The sequence below is a fragment of the Calonectris borealis genome, chromosome 2, assembly GCF_964195595.1.
Source record: "Calonectris borealis chromosome 2, bCalBor7.hap1.2, whole genome shotgun sequence".
Classification (NCBI taxonomy): domain Eukaryota; kingdom Metazoa; phylum Chordata; class Aves; order Procellariiformes; family Procellariidae; genus Calonectris; species Calonectris borealis.
The window spans coordinates 112,408,842-112,431,751 of NC_134313.1; the positions used below are offsets into that span (position 1 = coordinate 112,408,842).

Consider the following 22,910-nt stretch of genomic DNA (forward strand, 5'->3'; position numbering starts at 1 on the left):
GTATTTGCTCAGCTGCTCCTATCAAACCGACCTTTCTACAAACCTGCTACCCAACGACTTGCCATAACCCCAGCCCTCTCTTCTCAGACCCCAAGAGGAAAGCCACCCTACAGAGGGACTCTCCTTGTCTGTAAAGGCAGCAAGTCTCACCACATGGCTTTCTGGAGAGCACATAGAAATTTTCTTTGCTCCTCCTGTGCAAAACCTAGCAAGAAACCTCTGTGGCAGAACCTAGCAAGAATTCCTGTGGTTTGGTCTTTGTCCAGTGGCAGTATACGGTACCTTAAATAGCCATTTTTCAAGGTAGGCTGCAGGCCTTTCTTTCACAGAACAAAGCAGAGAAACAGCATAGCTTAAGGCTCTGGAAAAGTAAGCCATAGATAATCTGTATGATGAGTTTTAATTTTCTGGAGGTGGAATTGTAAATTTCTCATACCAACAGGAATGAGGACTTCTAGTTAATCATCAGGTCCTTATTAAATACATGATTAGCTCTTCATATCTCAAGCTGCTCCCAGTGGGCGAGCAGTCCTACTGCATCTAAACACTGCTTTGGGAGATTATAAGCCATCTGATGGCAGGGGGCGATGGGTGTCCAAGAATTTGCTATCTACCTGAATTTAACATACTAATGCATAGCAAATCTTTTTTCTTCGCCAAGCCAGTGCAGGAGCATACACAGAGAAGGACATAGGTACTAATGGCCAACAGTTAGGTGCCACCAAGTCTTTCAAAATTTTAATTCAGGGTCTCCCTATCCAGAAAGGGTTAGAAACTTCAAGGTGACTTTGGGGTCAAGTGCTCCTTGATGCTGTCCACTGGAGCTCAAACCAGGCACAAGCCTTCCTGTCCCACCACAGGAAGCCAGAAGAAATTCCTTCACAGCCTCACATTAGGGTTCTTGCCCAGGACACGGAAGAGTTAATGCTCTGACGAATATTTCAAGTCAAACAGCTCCAACAGGAAAAACTCATAATAAGCCACAACTGTGGTTATTGCATCCGCTGGAAATGAGAGGGGGGTGGGACTGGGTTCCCTCCTCCACGTGAGCCAGAGCAGAGTCTGGTTTCAGAGGAATACTCCACTGGAAGACAGAGACTGTCCCCCTTTCCTCCTTCCTCTCCTCTCTCAGAATAGGCTGCCTATGCCTGGTCAGCCTGCAACTCCAATATCGTTCCGAGCTTCAAATCTCAAATTAGGTCAGTCACCTGCTTGATTGCCTGTGAAGGCTGAGATATTAAATCCCTCTCCGCTTCTCAAGACTCACTGCTAGCAAGTTGAGTTGGTTGTTAATTTGATAACCTAATTCTCCCCAGGTTGTGCATTGGACAACCGATCCACCGAAGTAAATTCAAGTGCTTGGCAAGGCATCTAGTGGCTGGGTGATTACAGCAGTCGGGACTACAACCTCAACAGATCCATCAACATCAAGGGAATAATCCCTTATTGAAGCAAGGAATATATACCACCTTAAGGGCACAGAAAATTGAAGCTAGTTGTCATGTTTTGTACCATTATTGTTTAAGGCCACGCAGGACTGAGCAATGGTGGTGGGTTTTTGTTGCCTTTATACACAGATGGTCTGATAATTACTGCTGTCTTCCTTCACGATACAAACTGTGCACTTACATTCTTGCGTTGAACTACATATGCAAACAGGCCCTTCCTGTGGCTGCTCACTGCTAAATTGGTGGCCCTGGCCCGAATCCAGGTCTCTGTTTCTGTATAGTGCCAGCCATTCAAGACGCCTGCAAGCGTGCAAAACTACTACGCTGCCTCCCCTCTCCCTCCTCCATGCTGGCTTCAAATCAAATGGAAGAATAAATCAACAGCTAGATTACTGCCCTAAGCACACACCTGCTGACACTTCATGCGGCTGTAATTGCAATGGGAAAGCTAAGTGTATCATCAGGAAAGCCAACTTAATTAAAAGCAGTAAACATAACAGGATGTGGAGCACAGAAAGTAGCTCCCATCATGCAACATGCCCTGTGTCTAGATTGGGGGTTTTCCCAGCCTCTTGTACACGCATCAATGGAAGAAGCACTCTCTAAGCTATCTGAATAACAGCGAGAGAAAAATCACTTTTTTATTGTTTTCGTCTGGAACATTTTGCAGGTTCTTGGTAACACACAGAATTATTATTATAGACTGACCACCAAGCACATAAGGGCTTACATTCAAAACCCAGATGAATACGACTGTGTGTTAAATACAATAAAATTTAATCTGCAAAGGAAGAGAAGTGTGTGGAAATGCACAAGAAATTTATTTCAAAAACCATGAAAAACCACAAACTGAATACAATCAGCATTCTTCTCCAAAACAAGAAAAAGAATCGACTGTTCCCATGTAGGGCAGAAACATGTTTTAAACATGAAGAATATTAGCAAACATCGCTTCTTTAGGTTTACATTAATGTTCTTATACTAATTCTAAATGAAAAGTTAAACAGATTTAATCAACATAAAATAAATGTGTACACGTGCAGCGCTCTGCTGTATGCAGTAAACCACTTTCTATGGCAGAAACATATTAGCCTAAAAATACAGCACTTCCATCTGCACATGCTTTTAACATTAATTCAGGTCCTGCTTCAGATAACAAGAATTAGAAGAGGTTACAAGATGGCACTCCCCTCTCTCTCTGTTCTTCACATACTTGCCAGCAGCAAATTTTCTTCCAGAGAAAGTTTCTTTCCGGAGGTCTTTCACCTAGTAGCACAACAGTGACCAGTCAAAACATACTTATATAGGGAACCCATGGCTGAGCTCCAATGCAAAAAGTCGGCATTCAGGAGGTGGAAGCAGGTACAGGCTACCAAGGAGGTGTGATGTTAGGAAAGCCAAACCTCACCTACAACTGATACTTGCAAGGGACACCAAGCGCAGCAAGAAGAGCTTCTACCGCTACACTGGCAGTGGATGGTATCTGTGGACAAGCCGGAGAGCAGCAGATGTCAACTTCAGCAAGGCTTTCCACACTGTCTTCCACAATATTCTTGTACCCAAGTTCAAACATTACGGTCTGGACAGGTGTACAGCTAGATGGCTAAAAAAAACCTGGTTGGATGGTGGGGATCAGAGGGCAGTGGTCAATGGGTCACACTCTCCCTAGAGAGTATGAAGCAATCGCTGGTAGTACCACAGAGGTCTGGACCTGTCCTGTTGACAAGTGTGTTGCTGGAATTGGTGATAGAGTACTCTCACCAAGTTTGGAGATGGCACCAAATGGGGAATCAGTCAATGAGCTCAGGGGCAGGGCTACCACTCAAAGATCTAGTCTGGTTGGAGGAATGGCCTGACAGGAACCTCATGAAATTGAGCAAAAACGAACGCAAAGTCTTGCCTGTGGGAAGGATGAACATCTTGCTGGCTGTGGAGCAGCTCTGCTGAAAAAGCCCTAGGGGTCATGGTAGACAGCAAGCTGAACATGAGCCAGCAGTGTGCCATGACAGCAATAAAGGCCAACAGCATCCTGGACTGTGTCAACAGAAGCCTAGCCAGTGGATCAAGGGAAGCAATACCACCTTTCACTGAGCACTTGTTGGACCACATCTAAAATATCACATTTAATTTTGGCATCCCCAGTAAAAAGAATGAAATTGATAAACTGGAGCGAGCTCAGCAAAGGGCCACCAAGATAGTCAGGGGTTGGGGCACTTGCCTTATGAGGAGAGGTTGAGGGGCTTGGGCTTGTTCAGCCTAGGGAAGAAATGGCTTCACTGGGACCCAAGAGCAGCCTGGCAGTACCCAGGAGAAGGTTACTGAGAAGATGGAGCCAGGATCTTCCCAGTGGTGCAGGGTGGGAGCACAACAGACGATGGAGGTAAACTGAAACAAAAAGAGGTTCTGACTTGGTATGTGAAAAAACTTATCCACCATGAGGACAGCCAGGTAGCAGAGCATGTTGCCCGCAGAGGTTGTGCTATCTTCTTCCTTGGAATTCTCCCAAGACCTAACTGGTTAAAGCCCTGAGCAACCTGGTCTGACCTCATGGCTGACCCTGCTCTGAGCAGGACTGGAGGTCTCCTGAGAATCATAGAATCATTAAGGTTGGAAAAGACCTCTAAGATCATCGAGTCCAACCGTCAACCCAACACCACCATGCCCACTAAACCATGTCCCTAAGCGCCTCATCTACACATCTTTTAAATACTTCCAGGGATGGGGACTCAACCACTTCCCCGGGCAGCCTGTTCCAAGGCCTGACCACTCTTTCAGTAAAGAAATTTTTCCTGATGTCCAATCTAAACCTCCCCTGGCACAACTTGAGGCCATTTCCTCTCATCCTATCACTAGTTACTTGGCAGAAGAGACCAACACCCACCTCACTACAACCTCCCTTCAGGCAGTTATAGAGCGCGATGAGGTCTCCCCTGAGCCTCCTCTTCTCCAGGCTAAACAGTCCCAGTTCCCTCAGCTGCTCCTCATAAGACTTGTTCTCTAGACCCTTCTCCAGATTCGTTGCCCTTCTCTGGACACGCTCCAGCACCTCCATGTCCTTCTTGTAGTGAGGGGCCCAACACTGAACACAGTATTCGAGATGCGGCCTCACTAGTGCCGAGTACAGGGGCACGATCACCTCCCTGCTCCTGCTGGCCACACTATTTCTGATACAGGCCAGGATGCCGTTGGCCTTCTTGGCCACCTGGGCACACTGCCAGCTCATGTTCAGCTGGCTGTCAATCAACACCCCGAGGTCACTTTCCTCTGGGCAGCTCTCCAGCCACTCTTCCCCAAGCCTTGCATGGGGTTGTTGTGGCCGAAGTGCAGGACCCGGCACTTGGCCTTGTTGAACCTCATACAGTTGGCCTCAGCCCATCGATCCAGCCTGTCCAGGTCCCTCTGCAGATCCTACCCTCAAGCAGATCAACACTACCACCCAACTTGGTGTCGTCTGCAAACTTACTGAGGGAGCACTCGATCCCCTCGTCCAGATCATTGATAAAGATATTGAACAGGACCGGCCCCAGTACTGAGCCCTGGGGAACACCGCTCGTGACCGGCCACCAACTGGATTTAACTCCGTTCACCACAACTCTCTGGGCTCGGCCGTCCAGCCAGTTTTTTACCCAGCGAAGAGTGCACCTGTCTAAGCCGTGAGCCGCCAGCTTCTCTAGGAGAACGCTGTGGGAGACAGTGTCAAAGGCTTTACTGAAGTCCAGGCAGACCACATCCACAGCCTTTCCCTCATCCACTAGGCGGGTCACCTGCTCATAGAAGGAGATCAGGTTGGTCAAGCAGGACCTGCCTTCCATGAACCTGTGCTGGCTGGGCCTGATCCCCTGGTTGTCCTGCACATGGCTTGTGAGCACCCTCAAGACGAACCGCTCCATAATCTTCCCTGGCACCGAAGTCAGGCTGACCGGCCTGTAGTTCCCCGGATCCTCCTTCCGGCCCTTCTTGTAGATGGGCGTCACATTGGCAAGCCTCCAGTCATCGGGGACCTCCCCTGTTAACCAGGACTGCTGGTAAATGATGGAGAGTGGCTTGGCAAGCTCCTCCGCCAGCTCCCTCAGTACCCTCGGGTGGATCCCATCCAGCCTCATAGACTTGTGAGCGTCCAGGTGGCATAGCAGGTCGTTAACTGCTTCCTCTTGGATTATGGGGGGTTTATCCTGCTCGATGTCCCTGTCTTCCAGCTCAAGGGGCTGAATACCCTGAGGATAACTGGTCTGGCTATTAAAGACTGAGGCAAAGAAGGCATTAAGTACCTCAGCCTTATCCTCGTCCTTGGTGGCAATGTTCCCCCCCATCCAATAAAGGATGGAGATTCTCCTTGGCTCTCTTTTTGCCGTTAATATATTTGTAAAAACATTTTTTGTTGTCTCTCACAACAGTGGCCAGGTTGAGTTCTAGCTGGGTTTTTGCCTTTCTAATTTCCTCTCTGCACGACCTAACGAGATCCCTGTACTCTTCTTCAGTTGCCTGCCCCTTCTTCCACAAGTGATAAACTCTCCTTTTCTTCCTGAGTCCCAGCCAGAGCTCCCCATTCAGCCAGGCTGGTCATCTTCCCTGCCTGTTCTTCTTACGGCACATGGGGACAGCCTGCTCCTGAACCTTTAAGACTTCCTTCTTGAAGAACGTCCAGCCTTCCTGGACCCCTTTGCCCTTCAGGACTGTCTCCCCAGGGACTCTCTCGACCAGTGTCCTGAGCAGGAGAGAACCCTTCCCAACTGAGTTATTCTCTGATTCTCTAATCAAAGTTACTCTCTTTTCCTCACTACTTCTCTTAGAATATCACATTATTAAAAAAATTCAGTACCAATAATCCAACAGGATGAGCTGAAATAATGTTAATTCAATATACTGGATAGCATCAGAACTCTTTTCTCCCTCTAAGCCAGCCAATCTCCTCCCTGTGGGTGATTACTTCAGAGACCCAGTGACATCAGCCATGGTGTTTCTATTGCTGTGGACACATGCTTACCACTCATACCCGAAAACATTTGTGCCGCTTTATAAACATGCCACAGAGCCTGGAAAGAAGAAGATTCTTGCAGGTTCTAGCATCTGGAATTTATCACCTCATTAAAAGCTCCGATGTGATGGTAGCTAACAACAAGAGGAAAAATAAACAGAAGAGACCTATGGGATTGTTCAGTTATACTGGGGAACATACTTCACCCTGCAATGAGGGGGACATTCACAATCATTCTAATCAAACTACTCCTTATCAGCAAAATGTAAGGCAGCCTTCCCTCTACTTATTCATTCCCAATTCAGAAATGGAAAAAAACAACTGGAATATCTTAAGTGCTGCTGGCATACAGAGGAGGTGGTTTCGCAATCTAATGCATTCACTACGTCGTTATTCACGTTATTGCCAAGTAAGAGAAGTATCTTGACCATCTCTTCCGCCAACCCTCAGCACTTCAGGTACATCTAGAATAAGACTCAGCTGGTTTATTTAAGTGAGAGTAGGATAAGGATCCTTGTAGAGGATCAGAGTCATGTCTGTTGAGACAGCTGTAATTCTGAATTGCTTTCTGTGCATCCACATAAGGAGATATATGATCTAATTCTTTAAGCAAAGTCAGGGAAACTTGGCTTCCTGCGTTTCCAAAGGATAAGAATTAGACTCCAATGACTAATTCCTTTCTCTGCTTTATATTTGTTTACTTATTTTCCTAGGCCACATAAATAAACATTTTGCTGAAGCAGGAGAAAAGTATCTAACTGGCAATATCTTGTGACTCAGGCAACTAGGACATGGAGAAATGGTTGGTTTGGTTAGTGAAGTAAGTTAAAAGCAGTCTTGGAAATTCTCTCTATCAACAGTGGAAGACCAATGTATGTCTCTCAAATTCCTGGGAAGCTTTCCATGATGGCTTCTGGTCTGAAATAAGCTATAGCTTAAGTTAACAGATTCACACACCAGAGGTAGAAAAGTTTGGAAAATGAAATGATCAATTCCTCAGTCTAGCCTTAACAAATGCAATTATATTTGGAAGAAACATGCTTGAAATAAACTAAAGCTTACTGCTGATCTATGAAGGCTAGAACAATTACGTCCACTGGAAAAATAATTTTAAAAAGGTACTAATACCATTAACTACTTGGACAGAGAGATATATCATTAGTTCTGTAACAGAGACCTCCAACCTTTGCTCTAGTTGTTAATACAGAAAGCATAACCAACAAGTTTTAAAAAAGCTTTGAGCAACATCTCTAACAGCTTTTTTTTTTTTTTTTTTTTTTAAGTATTCACACTGGAAGACAGATTGAATCAAAAACTAAAAAGCTTAAGCTCCAAAAGAAGAACAGTCATATCACTGCAAGTTTTACCCTCCAATCTAGCTGAATTTCCAGTACACTTATTTTGGCACACTGATTTCTTACCCCTTGTTCCTCTTAGCAGACACAGTCTTATCTCTGTCTTTGGATGTCTGAAGTAGAGCCTTTATAGGAAAGATTAACTCCGCTATCTTGCCTTTACACTTCTGATAAAAGCAAACAACCATTTTGTGTGCCAGTCCACCTTGGACTTCTATTACTCTGGGCAATTGAAAGAGAAGCAGGCACCTTCGAGGAGGACGTGCCTACCCAGAAGAAATAAAGCATATGGACATGCCGGTCCAGGGATGCCTTGGTCCGAGCATGCCACACTAGATCGGTGAATAGACACAGGACCTGGTATTTCTGAGCTGACAAGCCAACCTTTTCATTATAATACAAAGTGTCTCCAAGACAGATGTGACATACTGTCAGCATGGGACTGAAATCACAGGGAAATCATTAAAAAGGATTGCACTGCTGGGTTTCCTAAGTCTCCAAAGATAGTCTCAAGACCAAAGGACAGACTACATATGTTAACTGGGTAGAAAAAACTTCTGTCAGAAAACCAGCGATAGAAAGGAATGGAAGCTATTGCGAACTCATTTGACTAAATATATCTGCTTCTTATACACTGTTGCTCCAGAAATTGTAAGAGGCACTCTCAGGATGAAGTTACATATTATGCCTTTAGATGATTTAACATCTCACCATATGCTAATGGAGAAGATCCTATTCATGCCTCCTCCCGCACAATATGCAGAATACTCCCTTCCTCCCATTTCACCAGTGTTCGCCAAAAACCATACCAAGCTGATTCAACACTGACTCAAATGTGCTAAAATGAACAACTTTCTGTGGGATTAGCAAGTTGAATTAACTCAGTGAAGGGTCAAACAAGTGCCAAAGCAATGGGACTTCACTCTAAGATATTGAGATTGGTGTTGTGCCTCTCCTCCACCATACAGGTGTGAAAAGACAGCACAGGTAGGAAGCAGCTGGGGATCCTAGACAACAGAAACTGAAATTGCAGAAGTAAAAAAGTAGGAAACCCCAGGCACCGCAGACATCAGTGACCTTCCTATCATTTTGATGCATGCCCCCTTTAAACCTACAGGGCTCCTATGCACTCAAATGCCCTCTCTCCCCTCCCTTCCACATTTCTTCACTTGTCACACATTATCTATCCTCTGAGCTTTACCATCCCCAAATCCTTATTGTCTTTCCTTTGTTTTAATTCTTCCCCACTTAAACTCATAATCACAATAACAACAATAGCATTAACGTGACACTCATCACCATCACGACAATCGCTGAGCACACACACCCCACCCCTTTCCCCTTCCTTTTTCCATTTACTTACACTATTCAGGAGACTGGCGATCGCAACACGTTTATGCAATGACTCGGATAACGGGGTGCTGCAGTAACTGCCACAAACACACACAACTACTAGTAACAGTCTTCTGATTGACCTGATATAGTCAATATACAACAGTTTTCCCTCCACATTAAAAGATCTCTCAAACCTACCAACAACCCACCAACACCATAGCCCTTCTCACAACTTTCTTCCTTCCAATGTTCAAAGCTGTATGCAATTCCAATTAACCTCTTTGGCGGACTGGAAAATAAACACACTGCTTTTCTACAAGATACTCCATTTCAGCACACAAAGGAAACAGTAAACTAGTTACCAAAAGGAAACCAAATTAGAAAGCAACCTTGGGTGCATCAGATCTATTGCAAATAGCGAGCCTCCCCTTTGTACTCCTTGCTTTTGCAGGACTTGGTATGTATTTACCTGCAGCACAAAGAGTCTGACCTGACACCCAATATCCAAGTAGCTACCCCTTTGTATTACCAAGGGAGACAAACATTGGCTGCAAAAGCATGTGGGCAGAAACGTAAGCAGAACACCGAGGTGATGATGAATAATGCACTCCTGAATGTCAAGGTACAGTGGGATTTTCATAATTTTGTAACATACCAGCTTCTTTCCCACATTGCAGCAAAACAAAATAAAATGTAGGTGGAACCAAAGTCCTGTTGTTATTAGCACGCAAAGAAAATGAACTTATTTAAATTCACCCATCTGTTCTGGCCAACCATTTATAAGTAATTATCAACATTTCAGCCACCTGAAAAAAAGACAGAGAGTTCTAGGCACAAACACTTCCTAAGCAGTTAATATTCAGGCTCACAGATGATTAAACCATACAGTGTTTCATTCTTTCAGTGAGCTTTGTTTCTCGCCTGGTTTCCTGGCTTTTTGTCTCTAGCATCTCTCTCCCATTTCTAGCAGATGAAGTGGAGGTGGAGAAGAAAAGAAGGGAAAGTTCCTGGGTAGCATAAGGATTACAGTAATTTCCAATCCTTCAGCAAGGAAGAGCTTCCTCAGGGAACAGACGACCTAATGCTGCTACCTGCTCCTCCACCCCACTTTTTTTTTTTTTTTTAAACTTATGTTTACAGGTGTTTGCAATTATAAAGTTATACAACCCAGGGACAAAGTTTAGTACATTTATCTCCTTTCTGCCCCCAAATCCTCAGGGAAGATACCTCCTACCCACACATTTCCTCCGCCTTTTTGTTGTTGCTGTAGGCAAATAAAACCAGAAAACTGCAATTCAGAGAGATCCTCAATCATGCACCTAGAGGTCATGGACATTGGGTTCACACCCAAGCCTGATGTGAACGTAGATGCCACTCATCAAAAGGACAGTTACGCCATGGATAACAAATCATCCTAACTCCCTAAATTAAACAACAGTATTAGCACAGGGACAAACTTACTTTCAAAGCATTCTTGGTATTCTGTCTGATTACCTGCCCTTGTTCAAAACAAAGGGAGAACTGTCCTCACATGGCTCTACTTATGTTTCCTTTCAGCGTTCTGAAATAAGAGCTGTTTAAGATCTTGCATTTTGTTTTCAATTGGAAAGGTCACCTGGATTGGGTGGTGAAATGAGTCTGTACACTTTTTTTAATAAGGAGAAAGGGAAAGAGATGGTACACGGGGAAGGAGGGCAAGGAAAGTTTATTGCATCTTCATTTTTAAATTAGAAAAAGTCTCAGAGAAGTTATGGAAAAAGCATAATCAGTGAAAGAACAACACTCTAAGAGCCTACAGAATCTAATTCTCTTGAGCACTAGAAAACGCAAAAAGGAAAGTGATGACTACTTACATATAATATGTAGGATATAATCCTTCAAAGTACCAGCAATGCTTTTTGGCATCTGTACACTACAAAAAAAGAAAAATATGGTATTAATATTTACGTAGGACAATGTACAATTATAAACGCAAGCACAGAGTATTTATAAATACTGTGACTTTGAGCAATTTGGAAAGGCTTATATTCCCAAAGATTTCCCAATCCCGACACACGCAGCAACTGGGAAGTCAGTTCATGTGAATGGCAGCGTGCCCTGCCAGGGTTAGATCCCTCACGCAGGGCTTCGTCTGTGGGGCCCCAGAGCTTCCCACGATTCATGAACAAAGTCAGTACATTCGGTGCAGGCACAGGATCCAGCTGCATGTGTTCCCTGGCAGAACTGCTGCCTTAAAAGACCGCAGAGAACTTAAGAGCCCATTCGTGGTTATAGTCACTTAAGAGACTTCCAAGGCATAACCAGTTTGATGGCACTATGCATATGACTACACAGTAAATTCAGTAATTGCAGGGAATTGTTCATCTTTCTAGAAGTCTCTGGTGTGCAGAGCCAGGCTCAGAAAGGAGCAGAACGGAGAACCCATCCATTCCATCTCCTCTTCCTACAGCTTGGAAATATCTCAAGTGTTCATTAAAGTACCAGGGAAAGGAAACTACCTTCTGCAGCCCAGGGGTATTGTTCTCCTTTGCAGATTGCCAGCATATCCTTGTTAAAGGATGGCAACAGGCATTTTCTCAGCATGTGTGTGCAGGCAACGTGGGAAGCGCACATCGTTACGGGCACTGCCAGAGTACAGACGGCAGCTCAGAACAATAGCGGCACTTAAAAAAGAAAACCAGATGTCAAGCCCAAACTCTATATACAACGCACAAAATATTTCTGCGTATCCTGTTGACATCGCTAGCATAAAATGCCGTCTTCATTGCAGACGTAGCTCCAGGAGCTCCACCGCAAGCTGCATTATCCGATCACACACGGCCAGGGTGTCGTGGGACACCCTCCGCAGAGCAGCGAGGAATATCTTGCTGGGGTTTTAGCAACAATTCCCTCTGCTGCTCACACCTGACACCCAATGTCGGAGAGCGCTCGGCACATCGGCACTGCTTGGATCATCCTTCATGTTCACTTGGCAGCTCACCTTTAAATAATAGCTCGTATAAGTTTATTAGCCTCCCCGAATCCCAGAATACTAAATGAATCCAGTTAAGACAAAGACGAAGTGTTTTTAGATCCCCGACTCTCACTCCTCATGAATAAGAAAGGCTGCAAGCTCTTTAATGAGCATCTGATGAGCTAAATCACAGACAGATCAATTACAGCCCATGAAGACAAACTGCTATGGATTAACTTGTTAAGAGCGGTACAGGAGATGGGGGGAGGAGGAGAAGACACTTTTGATGCATGCGATCAGGCCTTTCCATTGATACAACAGGCTCACACCAGTCTTCAAGATGCACAAGCTTTAGCTTCTGTTGAAAGGACTGGAGCTTTTTCCCTGGGATAAACACAGCGGAAGCCTCATTTCCCTCTCAAATCAATGCCACAGTCCAGGCAGTATATGCAGGAGGGCTCCGTAGCTGCTCCTGGAGCAAGTGGTGTTCAAAGATCCGTCTCCACATTTGCCCTATTCCCCTTTTTTCCCCCCTCTCCTTCAAAGCTTCCAACTTCTTAACCCTTCCTTCCGAATATTTTCATCAGCTGGCTGTTGCCTCTTACTCTAAGATTAGAAATATGCCAAGTTTCTCTCCGTAACACCCTGCAAACATATATGCATGGTAAAGCCAGCAGGTCCGCTGCCAAGTCAGTGAAAAATACTTTGGCTCTTCACCTGTGAAGGCCACAGATCAGCAGGTCCTGGCTAAAATCCCAGTGCCTGCAGGTCAACCCCTTGGGAAGCCTCATTTCAGAGTCCAGCTTGGGGTTTAGGCTGTTAAGTGTTTTTCCTTCCTGCTTCTCAACCAATATGAGTCACCGTTTACCTCAACAGCCTTAAAGCCTTCGTCAGTCTCGAGCATTTTAATTGATGTTTTCCCAGCAATGTTTCTGAGCACGTGGAGCCTGTGTACCCTTTACAAGTGTAAAGGGGACATTTATATTCAGCATTCATTCTGCTCGCCCTCCTCCCTGTATTTTAATCTGCTTTACAAGTTCTAAAATGCGTTGGGAAGATTCCTCCTTCCCACATCTCCCAAGTTGTAAGATTTCTGGTTCTGCCTCTTAACAATTCTCTGTTTCAGACAGCCAATATGCTTGCTGCTGTCACAAGAACGGCTCCAGCCTGGGAAAGTTTTGCAAGTAACAGTTCTTTCTAGCTTACAGGGCTTAGATACCTGCACTAAAAATCCTTCAGTGCCCAGACTTTGCCTTTAAATAGGCCCTGGAACAGCAGTACAAGTCCCAATCCTGCCTTTTTTTAATATCACAGTGCTATGAATACTGCATGGCAGTTATTCAGCTCTCCTACATGGGAATCAGGCAAACAAGCAAGTGGACCTCAAATGTGAGCAGCACAGCTGAATCTGATACACACGACGTGTCAAACACATTTACACACACAGGGTGAACCGTTGCAGTCCCTGCTCGGTTAAAACTCCTACCAATCTCCATGGCAACTTTATGCCAGTAAACCCTGATATAAAGCAGGCAGCTACTAACCACTGTCTCTACTGCTGGTTAGCAGACCTCGCAGGAATTCACTGCTAAGAATAAGATGAGAATGTCATTGCCTCTAAGCATTTGAGCCTCTTTAGCACTCAGGTACCAGAGAGATGAACAGGGTAGTCAGGGCACGGATTAGTTTTTCCCATCTCACACACATCCTCTGAAGCAGGTTATGATCATCCATCTCTTGCCAAGATCCAAATTATTCTTCTGAGTGATACTGGCCTCTTAGTTAAGCTGGTGGAGGGCCATACAAGCATGAGAGGGGATGCACACCATCAGCATCAGGCGCTCATCCTCACAGAGCCTTTGGAGGATGATGTCCTTGTAGTTGTATGAGACTATTAAACCCTCAAGAAACCGCAGCTGGCAGCAACTCACTGCAGTTTGCAAAACAGACACAAAGGGAAGATTACTCATATACTGCAATACAAAAGGACCTCAAGACATCAAGACATCAGGGTTGGTGCCCAGTCCGCTAGCTCCTGTACGAACACAGGCTGTATCTCAGAGTTTCTAACAAGCGTTTGCTCATGTCTTTAAAAAGTCATTTACCCATTCACTAATAGCAAAAAAAGTGTGTTTATGGTTTTTAAACTGAGCTTAAATACGGCCCTGCTGATGCTTTCAACTTTTCTAGGAGAAGGACTCTGCACATTTTGCTTATAAAATTCCTCCTTCTATGTCCTTTAACAATTTGGCACAGCTATAAAATATAAGTACAAGAGCACGTTCATTTTTTAAATAAATGATGCAGGTCTAATTGGCTGTGCATATGTAATCTTTAGAGAATTGATGGTATGTGAATTAGCCAGATGCTTGAACACATTCCTTAAGATTGCATATTTGGAAAGAGCAAAAACACAAGATTTGTTTTTTTGTTTGTTTGTTTTTAAATAAATCAGCATCTGTCTTGTAGCCTGTTTTCTTTGACAGACTGCAGCAACGTGAACTGCAAGCCGTCCCTTTCTGTGGCCTCTAAATTCATTCAGATTCCCTTTAAGAAAGGAAACGTGCTTCCTGCCAGAGATTGAAATTGCAAATGTTACTGCTGCTAGTAAGAACAATGAGAAAGAGAAGTTACTAAAACATTAACCAAAGACTGGTTTTGATCACACCATAAAATACAGGACGCGAGTACATATGTATGCACATGGTGCGGGGGAAGACAGAGCAGGCAGCCTGCTTGCTGCATGTCAGATGGTACTCTACAGATCATTAGTTATGCTTTGCAGGATTTGCAGAAATACTATCTCTAGCAGGAACATCCTCCACATTGCAAATCATTATCTTTCAGTCCACAGGACAGTAAAAAGAAAACAGATCTGATCAATTAATTACTCTTTGCAATCAGGGGAGCGGATTCACGCCCAGTGCTTTTATTGGAGGTTTGGAAATTAATAACAAAAAAGTAAAACCAATTACAGCCCCATCTGCAGATAGTAAATACTTCCCAATATGAGTACAGTCCATTTTTGTTACGGGTACCAATGAAAAAAACAGCCTGCTGTGGACAGACGTGTTTGTGGAGGGCAGGGGGAGGGCGATTGCTATCTGTATGCTGAACGGACATTCAGAGCGAGTTTGTGACATCTGCTCAAAGCCAGATTCTGTAGGAGGCACAGGTCTGCTATCGATCACAAAGTCAATGAAACCCTATCAGTTATCTGCAACTGAGGGTGTGGCTCGCTCTTTTTAACCAGACAAAAAGCTAGATGCTACTCACAATTTCCATTACGTATTACCGTTACAAGAATCCAAATAGGTAGATTCAGAAGGAGAAAAAGCAGGAATTTAACTGAGTGACCTGCCATACTGATATGACAGAAATGGCTCCTAGTATTCGGGGTGCCTGTTACCTCCCACTTAGTGCCTGTTACCTCCCATTCAGCTAGGTATATGCTATACCTTAGTAGCGTGCAAGTTGATACAAATGTCATTCTTGTGGCTACAGCTTCTGAGGCTCTGCTAGGATTAATTCATAGATGAACAGGAAGAAAGTACCTAAGCCATGGAACAAGGCCTCATCGTTTCTGAGCATCACACAATCCTATTCCAACATACACCCAGAACTTTGTCTTCCACACAGCCAGATCAAACCAGTAATTGAGGAAACGGGAAGGACACCACCTTTCTGACCATATGGCTTCACAGCATCTGAGAAACAACTGGCTATGCCTGCTACCTCTGTTACACAAGGCCTCTTGCAAAACTCACCCGCACAGATCTTTCCCAGTTTTATTGGTCACTGCACCTGGCAAATACTCGATGGAGCCCAGACAAAAGGATGGGACAGTCTACAGCGCAACTCCAGACTAAATAATCAGTTCCAGAAGGCACATTATTGGTTAGGAATCACAATGTTTTATAGGATCTGACCTTTAAAATTGTATCAGTTTTCAGAACACTATCCATTTCAGTGCCTAGACAAGAGCTGAAAGCATTATGAGATACAAGCTGCTCATTAGATGTGGTGCGCTGAAATCAGGACTTCTGCATACTGCCAGTTTGAAAGATTGGATTTGCAGAGACAAGAATATGAGCATACTGCTCTTCCATAGCCAAGAAAAGGGCAAAATATCATCCATTAGAGTTAAGAGACAACATATACTGAAACTGGAAAGTGCAGCCTAAGGGTGAAAACAATACATTTTGCTTTAGCCTTGCCTGAATCCATCAAAATTCATCCCTACTTCTTTCCTGGTGATGTTGATAGCTGAGGGTAAAAGTAGCTCATCTCTAAACTATTCTAAGAAACTGAGCTTGCAAGCCATGTTACCAGTGATTTCAACAAATACTCTTGTCACAAAAGACAGAAGCAACTCGTACTAAAAACCAGAATTACTTTAAGGTATTTTTGTTTACTAAGGTAATGAGGAAACAGCAGGAAACTCTTGTGTAATAGGATGCTAATCCTCTACCAAGCTTTCCTTCCCATGTAACAGTAAACAGAACAAATACTGTTGCAGATATACAGTTGTTTCATCAAGACCAAGATTACAAAGACATGTAATTCATAGTAAAAAGAATGATTTTCATATATTTCAGAAGGAGTTGTTTCTGGCCAGTCTTTCTGGCTGTTCTCTAAGAAAGAGGGACTATTTCCCATATAGGATTCTTAAAAGAAGCAACTTTTCCACTTTGAATTAATCAGTCTGTGTTTTGCAACAGTAAAAAATTTCAGCACAAGCAGCTAATTCTTATTAGTTCTTCTGGTGCTCAGAGCACACACATTAATCATCATATTTTTATTTAGAATTAATGTGGGTTTAGCATTAGATAGCCTCCCATCACAAAGCATTACTTTACATTTAGATCAATTAATCTTTCCCACAAAAGAAATACAAATACCCCTTCCATGCAATTTCATTTCAGGAGCCTGACTGATTTTTTTTTTTTTTTTTTGTCATTGTGCAGCAAATTGCAAATGCCCTCCAGTCCTCGAACGATACAATTTCAATTGAATATAATCCTTTCATCAGCCTCCTAGGGGGGGAAAAAAGGGAAGGAAAAAAGGAAAAGGAAGAGCCCCTCGTTTTTCAGAGCCCAGGGTAAGCCGAGGCGCGGCTGGCGTGCCCCCGGCCCCGGCCCCGCGGAGGAGGCGGCAGGCCGCGCCGGCCCGGGCGCCCTCAGCACCGCGGACAGCGCCCGCCCCCGCGCCGGGCCGCGCCCCGCGCCGTCCCTGCGCGCCCCGGGCTGTAACGCCCTTTGGTCTGATAAATCGCCGGTATAAAACCTCACCCCCCTACACCACCTCACTCCCTTCTCGTGTCTGCAGCAGTCGCACCTACGACATAGCTCGCGGCACATGTGGGCACTAACATGAGAAATTAATAACAACAATTGACTGCCTTGGATGGAACACCCGTATCCAACCTTCAAAACGTTTGGGAAACCCTAGTTATGATAGTTATTGTTGTTATGTGAAATATCAAACTTGGACCTACGTCAGAATGTCAAGCCAGATGCTTATGAAAGTGCCAAGAGATCCTCAACACCAGGACTTGCTTTACATTCTTATTTCTACACCCATGAACTCTGCAACATTTGTACAAACATAAGAGCTGGAAGGGTTTTAAACCTTCCTGGTAGAACTGACCTGACACTCAAAGTTCTAATGGCAGATCTGCAAGAAAGCATGAGGCATGCCACATATTGAAAGCATTTTCACCCGAGAAAAGCAAAAAAGTTTCTACATTCCACTGGAGCTTCAAGGGGGTAGTGGTAGCCTTTTTTGTTCCAACTGGAAGGAAACAGATGTAACATTTTCCCAACTCCGCTAGAAACGGTTGATCTATTCCAAATGGTACTGGGCAGGTTCCACAGCTCCAAAATTGAATTTAGCTTCTGCAATTATTTTGTTTCCTTTTATATGTGCATGAGAAATAAAAGCAAGGTTATTATTTGCATTCTTTAACTACAGAATAAGTCATAAGTCACCTTATAAAACAACCCATAAAGTAGAGGGTGTGGGGGGAAGGGATCATTTGGCAGGAATTGAAAAGAAGACCATGCCAACAGTGAGGATATTCACTACCTCCACCCTCAGTCTCTTTAAAAACAAAACAAATACTAGTTTTTACAGATGAAAGGATTTGGTGATGCAATGATTTCACTTTTAAGCCTCTAACGAACGTACGTAATGCTTTCAGTGTCACCATCAGGACATAGATATCAAACTTGCTTTCCTTTGACTAAGAACTGGAAGCTTGGTTCACCTCCAGCCCTAACCCTAGGTAGGCACTTACTCCTCACAGGAACTGATACTATCTAGAGTAGTATTAAGAGCAAAGTCTAGATTTGGGTTTCCCCTATTTTTATCTAAAGCCATGCCAGCATTCATTCCCTTCAGTTCATGCTGAACTAGCAAATTTGCCCATACATTTCATTCTTCTGCTTTACCATCCCAAGAATGAAAACAGCCTTTAAATTACCTAGTACTTAAATCCTCGGGGGCCGTCTTTCATCTCCCATAATAATAAAACCAAAGCAAAGAAATACGGAGCAAAGGAAGATGGATTCAGAACTCAATCTTCTCAGTCACTTGCAGCGCAGACAAGATTGAGGCAGTCACAGCACTGTGCTACGGATGCTGGTTAGTTAAGCTATGACAACCCATTCAAAGGCTGCAGGAAGATAGATTTCTTTGATGGTTGCCAGGACTCAGGGCAGTTGCTCTGGGAGTTCCTGGGCTTTGTTCTGTTGATGTTATGCATCCCCCACGCGCTCATTTGTTCCACAGAGAGAGAGCCAGAGAGCTGACAGGACAGAGCGCAGCTGCATAATCACAGCAACTCTTGCTCCCCTCCCTACTACCCTTATTTTTCATTCTTGACATTTAATCCAGTGATGCACACCTTCCTCAGATCCTTCTTATGAGGAGTCATTGGAAAACAAAATATTTGTTTATTCAATACAACTTTTCCCTTTTCAGTTTTCTGAGATTTTTATTCCAAAACTGCAATAGTAGATCAAAACCCTTTGTGCCTTGAAGTCCTGAAAACATCTGTAACACTGAAGGTAGCAACTCCTCAGGCTCAAGAAACAAGATGCAGAGTCCAAGACCAATCACACATCCAGTGCAGGGAACACAAGAAATCAATAATCATGAAATATCATCTGAGTGCTGTTTCCCTGTAAGGTATGCAAGGCCAAGGCAAGTTCTCACCTTCAAGAGCTTGTCCTAGAAACCCATCATGGTTAGTGTTAGATTGTTGTTAAGAGCATCTGTTAATTTTAAATCAGATTACACACATCACGTGTGTATTAAACGAGCGAGCATCTGAATATAGTGGAGATTAAAGAGGTTACCTTGGAAACATTCTGATATTTGAAAACCAGTTTCTAAAAAACCCCAGCAAGTCAGAATCCAGATACTTCTTTGAGAAGTATTTACTTCAACACTCTGCTGGGGGAAGATTTGTTCTTGGTCAACTCCCTCCTGCTTAACAGTGAATTGTAAGCCCCACTGTCAGATGCTTATCTACAGATACTTCCATTAACAGCCATCATTACTGTGTTGTTCACATCCTCACAAGGCCTCTCAATCTCTCAAGGTATAGATGTATAATTTATGGTACAGATCCAATCTAGTTTAATGACCAAAGTAGGACTGGAAAACCAGTTCTAAAGGAAACTTTAGTTCATCTGGTCCAGCTACATTAGACTAACTACCTTGAAGTAAATACTGAAACTCATAGTAACACAGCAAAGCTGAACATGGAGTCTGCAAGGCTAACTCATTGAACAGGGCTGTGTTAGTATGAATATTAGAATGCTGAAATACGATCATCTCTGTGTTGCAGCCCAGAAAACCATTTGCCTTGGGACTCAGCTCCTGGAACACCGGGAGGAGTTTATGGGTTTGGATTCATGCAGGTTAATAATCAGGTTTTTCTGTTCTTGCACACAGTCTATTAAAGTTCCCACTGATTGGCAGAAAACACGTATCTTTTTCAGGCCAAAACTCTCCTCAAACAAAGAAACAGCAGAAGAGTTTGACCGAGTGTAATTTGTGTTTGTTTAACAAGTCAATTCAAACTTTCAGGGAGATGCTCTATTGTGGCTTTTGGGCAGACACTCACCAGGTAGACTGAAACATCAATGCCTTTTAAATTAAACTAAGAACCTAAACTGACTTCCACTCAGACAGTCCAATACACCGCCATAGTGATAACATATGATTATTAAATTCCATTAGACAAATCCAACAGCTGTACCTCACAACTACTTATTTGAGCAGGAAGAAATACTAAGCATTTGTCCTTGGAGTATTTCCCATGAAAGGGCTAGAACAGCAAATAGTCAACCCTTCCTGGCAAGTAATGATGCCTACTAATGGCAAAGCATTTTTCCAAATGAAGTAACTTCCTACATAAGACCATAACATTTGCTTTTCTTCTATTAGGAGCCTGAATGTATCTAAACAATAATCTCCAATGTCCCTGTTTGTCAAATTTCAACATAATCCACTAAGAGTGTTGACAAATCTCTTCATTTAAATCAAAAGCATACCAGCATTTGGCATTTTTCTAAGAGGATCATTTCTTTGGTTTGAGTGATCACCTGAGTGTATCCACACTCAAAATAACTTCCTGGAAGGAGGGGGAAAAAAAAATAGAAAAGAAGAAAGGACCTACTGCAGGTTCCAAAGATAACTGTCTAGATATACTGGATACACACAACCAGACAAATTCAATAATCTCTTGGTATAGGAGCCATGTCTTGGCTCATCCTGCTTTTCACCCCTCAAACCACCCACTTCACAACTTGATGAAGGACATGCTGGATGTAGCTTTTTACATGACTCCTCTCTTGTTCAGTCAGTGCATGCTACTTGCTCAAATATCTGTCCATATATGTGGATTTTCTTGGGACCCCATCAAGCTTTCAGCCTCCTCTAATAAGAGTTACAATGCAAGTTTCCAAGTTATTACTGTTGGGTTGCTAGTTATCACTCGTAGTGTGTGGTTCATCTGATGTTACATTCTTCTTTATTCCTGCTTGCAGATGATAGATCATATTCGCATGTGGGGAAGTTACTTGACAAGACACAAAAAGAAGTTGAGATGCTGCAATGAACTCCGCTCTTCCCTTTGACACCGACTACACAGACATCAAAAATCTCTTTACTAAGGTTATTTCCTCACAAAGAATATCTGAGGTTACCTCAGGGACGTTCTGCAACTGAGAACTGCAAGAGTGAGATGAGGTATAAATGAAACATTCTCACTCCATTAACATGTGGTCTACACTCCAAAAAAGCCCAAGATCCCTGCCTGGAGGTATTGCTATGGATGGATAATAGCATGAGATATGGTCATAAATGTTTAATTTATAAACCTAGTAGCTAGAAAATTATTCAACTAGACTGAAAGTGCTGAGGATTTTAATAGTGCCTGCCCACATTAACAGATGGAAATAGCACCAATAGCTCAGAAACAAGCATAGACATACTCACGTATTTGGTCAGCATTGACAACGTTGTGTAAATCGAACTTTCAGAGAAAATGCAAGCTCTGTGCAAGCAGTGGGCAACTCCAGAGGTATCAAGGGCATTGCTCTGCTTCCACAAAACTCAGCTTGGCTTGCTGCCCCTCTCTTCACAGAGGCCTGCCAGCTGCTCTTCCAAGTGCTACAGGGTTCATCCCAGAGGGGAAACAGCACCGCAGAACGACAGCGCTAAAGCAGCATCACAGCCCCTCATTTTTCCAGGGCAGTTCTGTGCAGGCAAAGGGCCTTTTAGACTGTAACCACAAACATAAACTCACGGACGGAAGAAAGAAATGGAATAGGAGCAGCAGGGCAGAGCAGCGAGCAAGAGAATGACGCGTCCAAGACAACCGGCAAGATGAGAAGATGGAATAAAATCTGAGGCTAATTCTTCTTTCACCAGAGTGCACGCCAGCTGGAGTTAACAGGTAAGAAGTGAAGAACCAAACCAGAATCATGCCGAGTCATCTCCTGTGACCCCACAGGTATAGTTTTCAGGATGTGGATTATCCAGAAGGACATCAGACTTCAGTCAGGTCACCTCCCCTCCTCCCTTCTGCTCCTCAGAAACAAAACCATCAAGCAGTAAAGAGGCTGACTGGAACAAACAGCACCAACTCTGAGCCACAGTCAAGGCTTCTTCCCAGCACTTTTCCAAACAGGCTTTAGAGGTCAGAAACCAACAGGGTGGCAGCCAAAGAAATCACGGAGGCAGACTCTAAATGACAGGCCACCATAGAGGAATGACAGTATCTTGTGAAGGGTATTGGTGAGGGGACAACTCCACCGGCTTTGTCATTTTTATACTGCAGACAGATGGCTGGTGCACCTCTCCTCCATGCAAGGCAGCAGCTCCCATTTTTCATCTACAACCCAGTTTCCAGCCAGGAGCCCTTTCTGAACAGAAGCATGACACCATGAATTAGCTACAGTTCCTCACGCCAGCCCAGGGCGGAAACCTTGTTATCATCTTCCCACAATGCAAGGCAAAAAAAAAAAAAAACCCTTTGTTTTGCAGTGTGCTTAGCCTCTAATTTGGGAGAGGAAAAGGCTGGCACCTCACCACTGAGAGGTTGCTCACCCTTGGCTCACGCTTGCCATGACATTGTTCTTTTTCAATGAAAAGATGAAAACTTCTAATAGTTTAAATGCAGTGGTGCCAACTCATGTCAATAAACCTATGTTTCTCTACAGCAGCAGCAATCTTTATCCCAGTTTACAGACTCCCAAATCAGACATAAGATACCAAATAAAGCCTCAGTCCTTCAAATATGTGAATAGGACTCCATATATGAAGAGGAC

At 43.8% G+C, this 22,910-nt stretch overlaps 1 protein-coding gene across 2 annotated transcripts in view; it reads right to left on the minus strand.

Moving 5' to 3' along the window:
* VOPP1 (VOPP1 WW domain binding protein) overlaps window positions 1-22,910 on the minus strand; it is a 68,626-nt gene that overhangs the window by 16,024 nt on the left and 29,692 nt on the right. The window contains exons 1-2 of one of the 2 annotated variants that reach the window (XM_075142936.1): window positions 22,058-22,080; window positions 10,967-11,025 (exon numbers count right to left, since the gene is read on the minus strand). In XM_075142936.1, the coding sequence (XP_074999037.1) occupies window positions 10,967-11,025; window positions 22,058-22,066 (68 nt within the window). In that variant the 5' untranslated portion in view covers window positions 22,067-22,080. Of the gene's footprint in view, window positions 1-10,966; window positions 11,026-22,057; window positions 22,081-22,910 lie in introns of those variants that run through there. The other variant, XM_075142935.1, reaches the window with a different exon arrangement.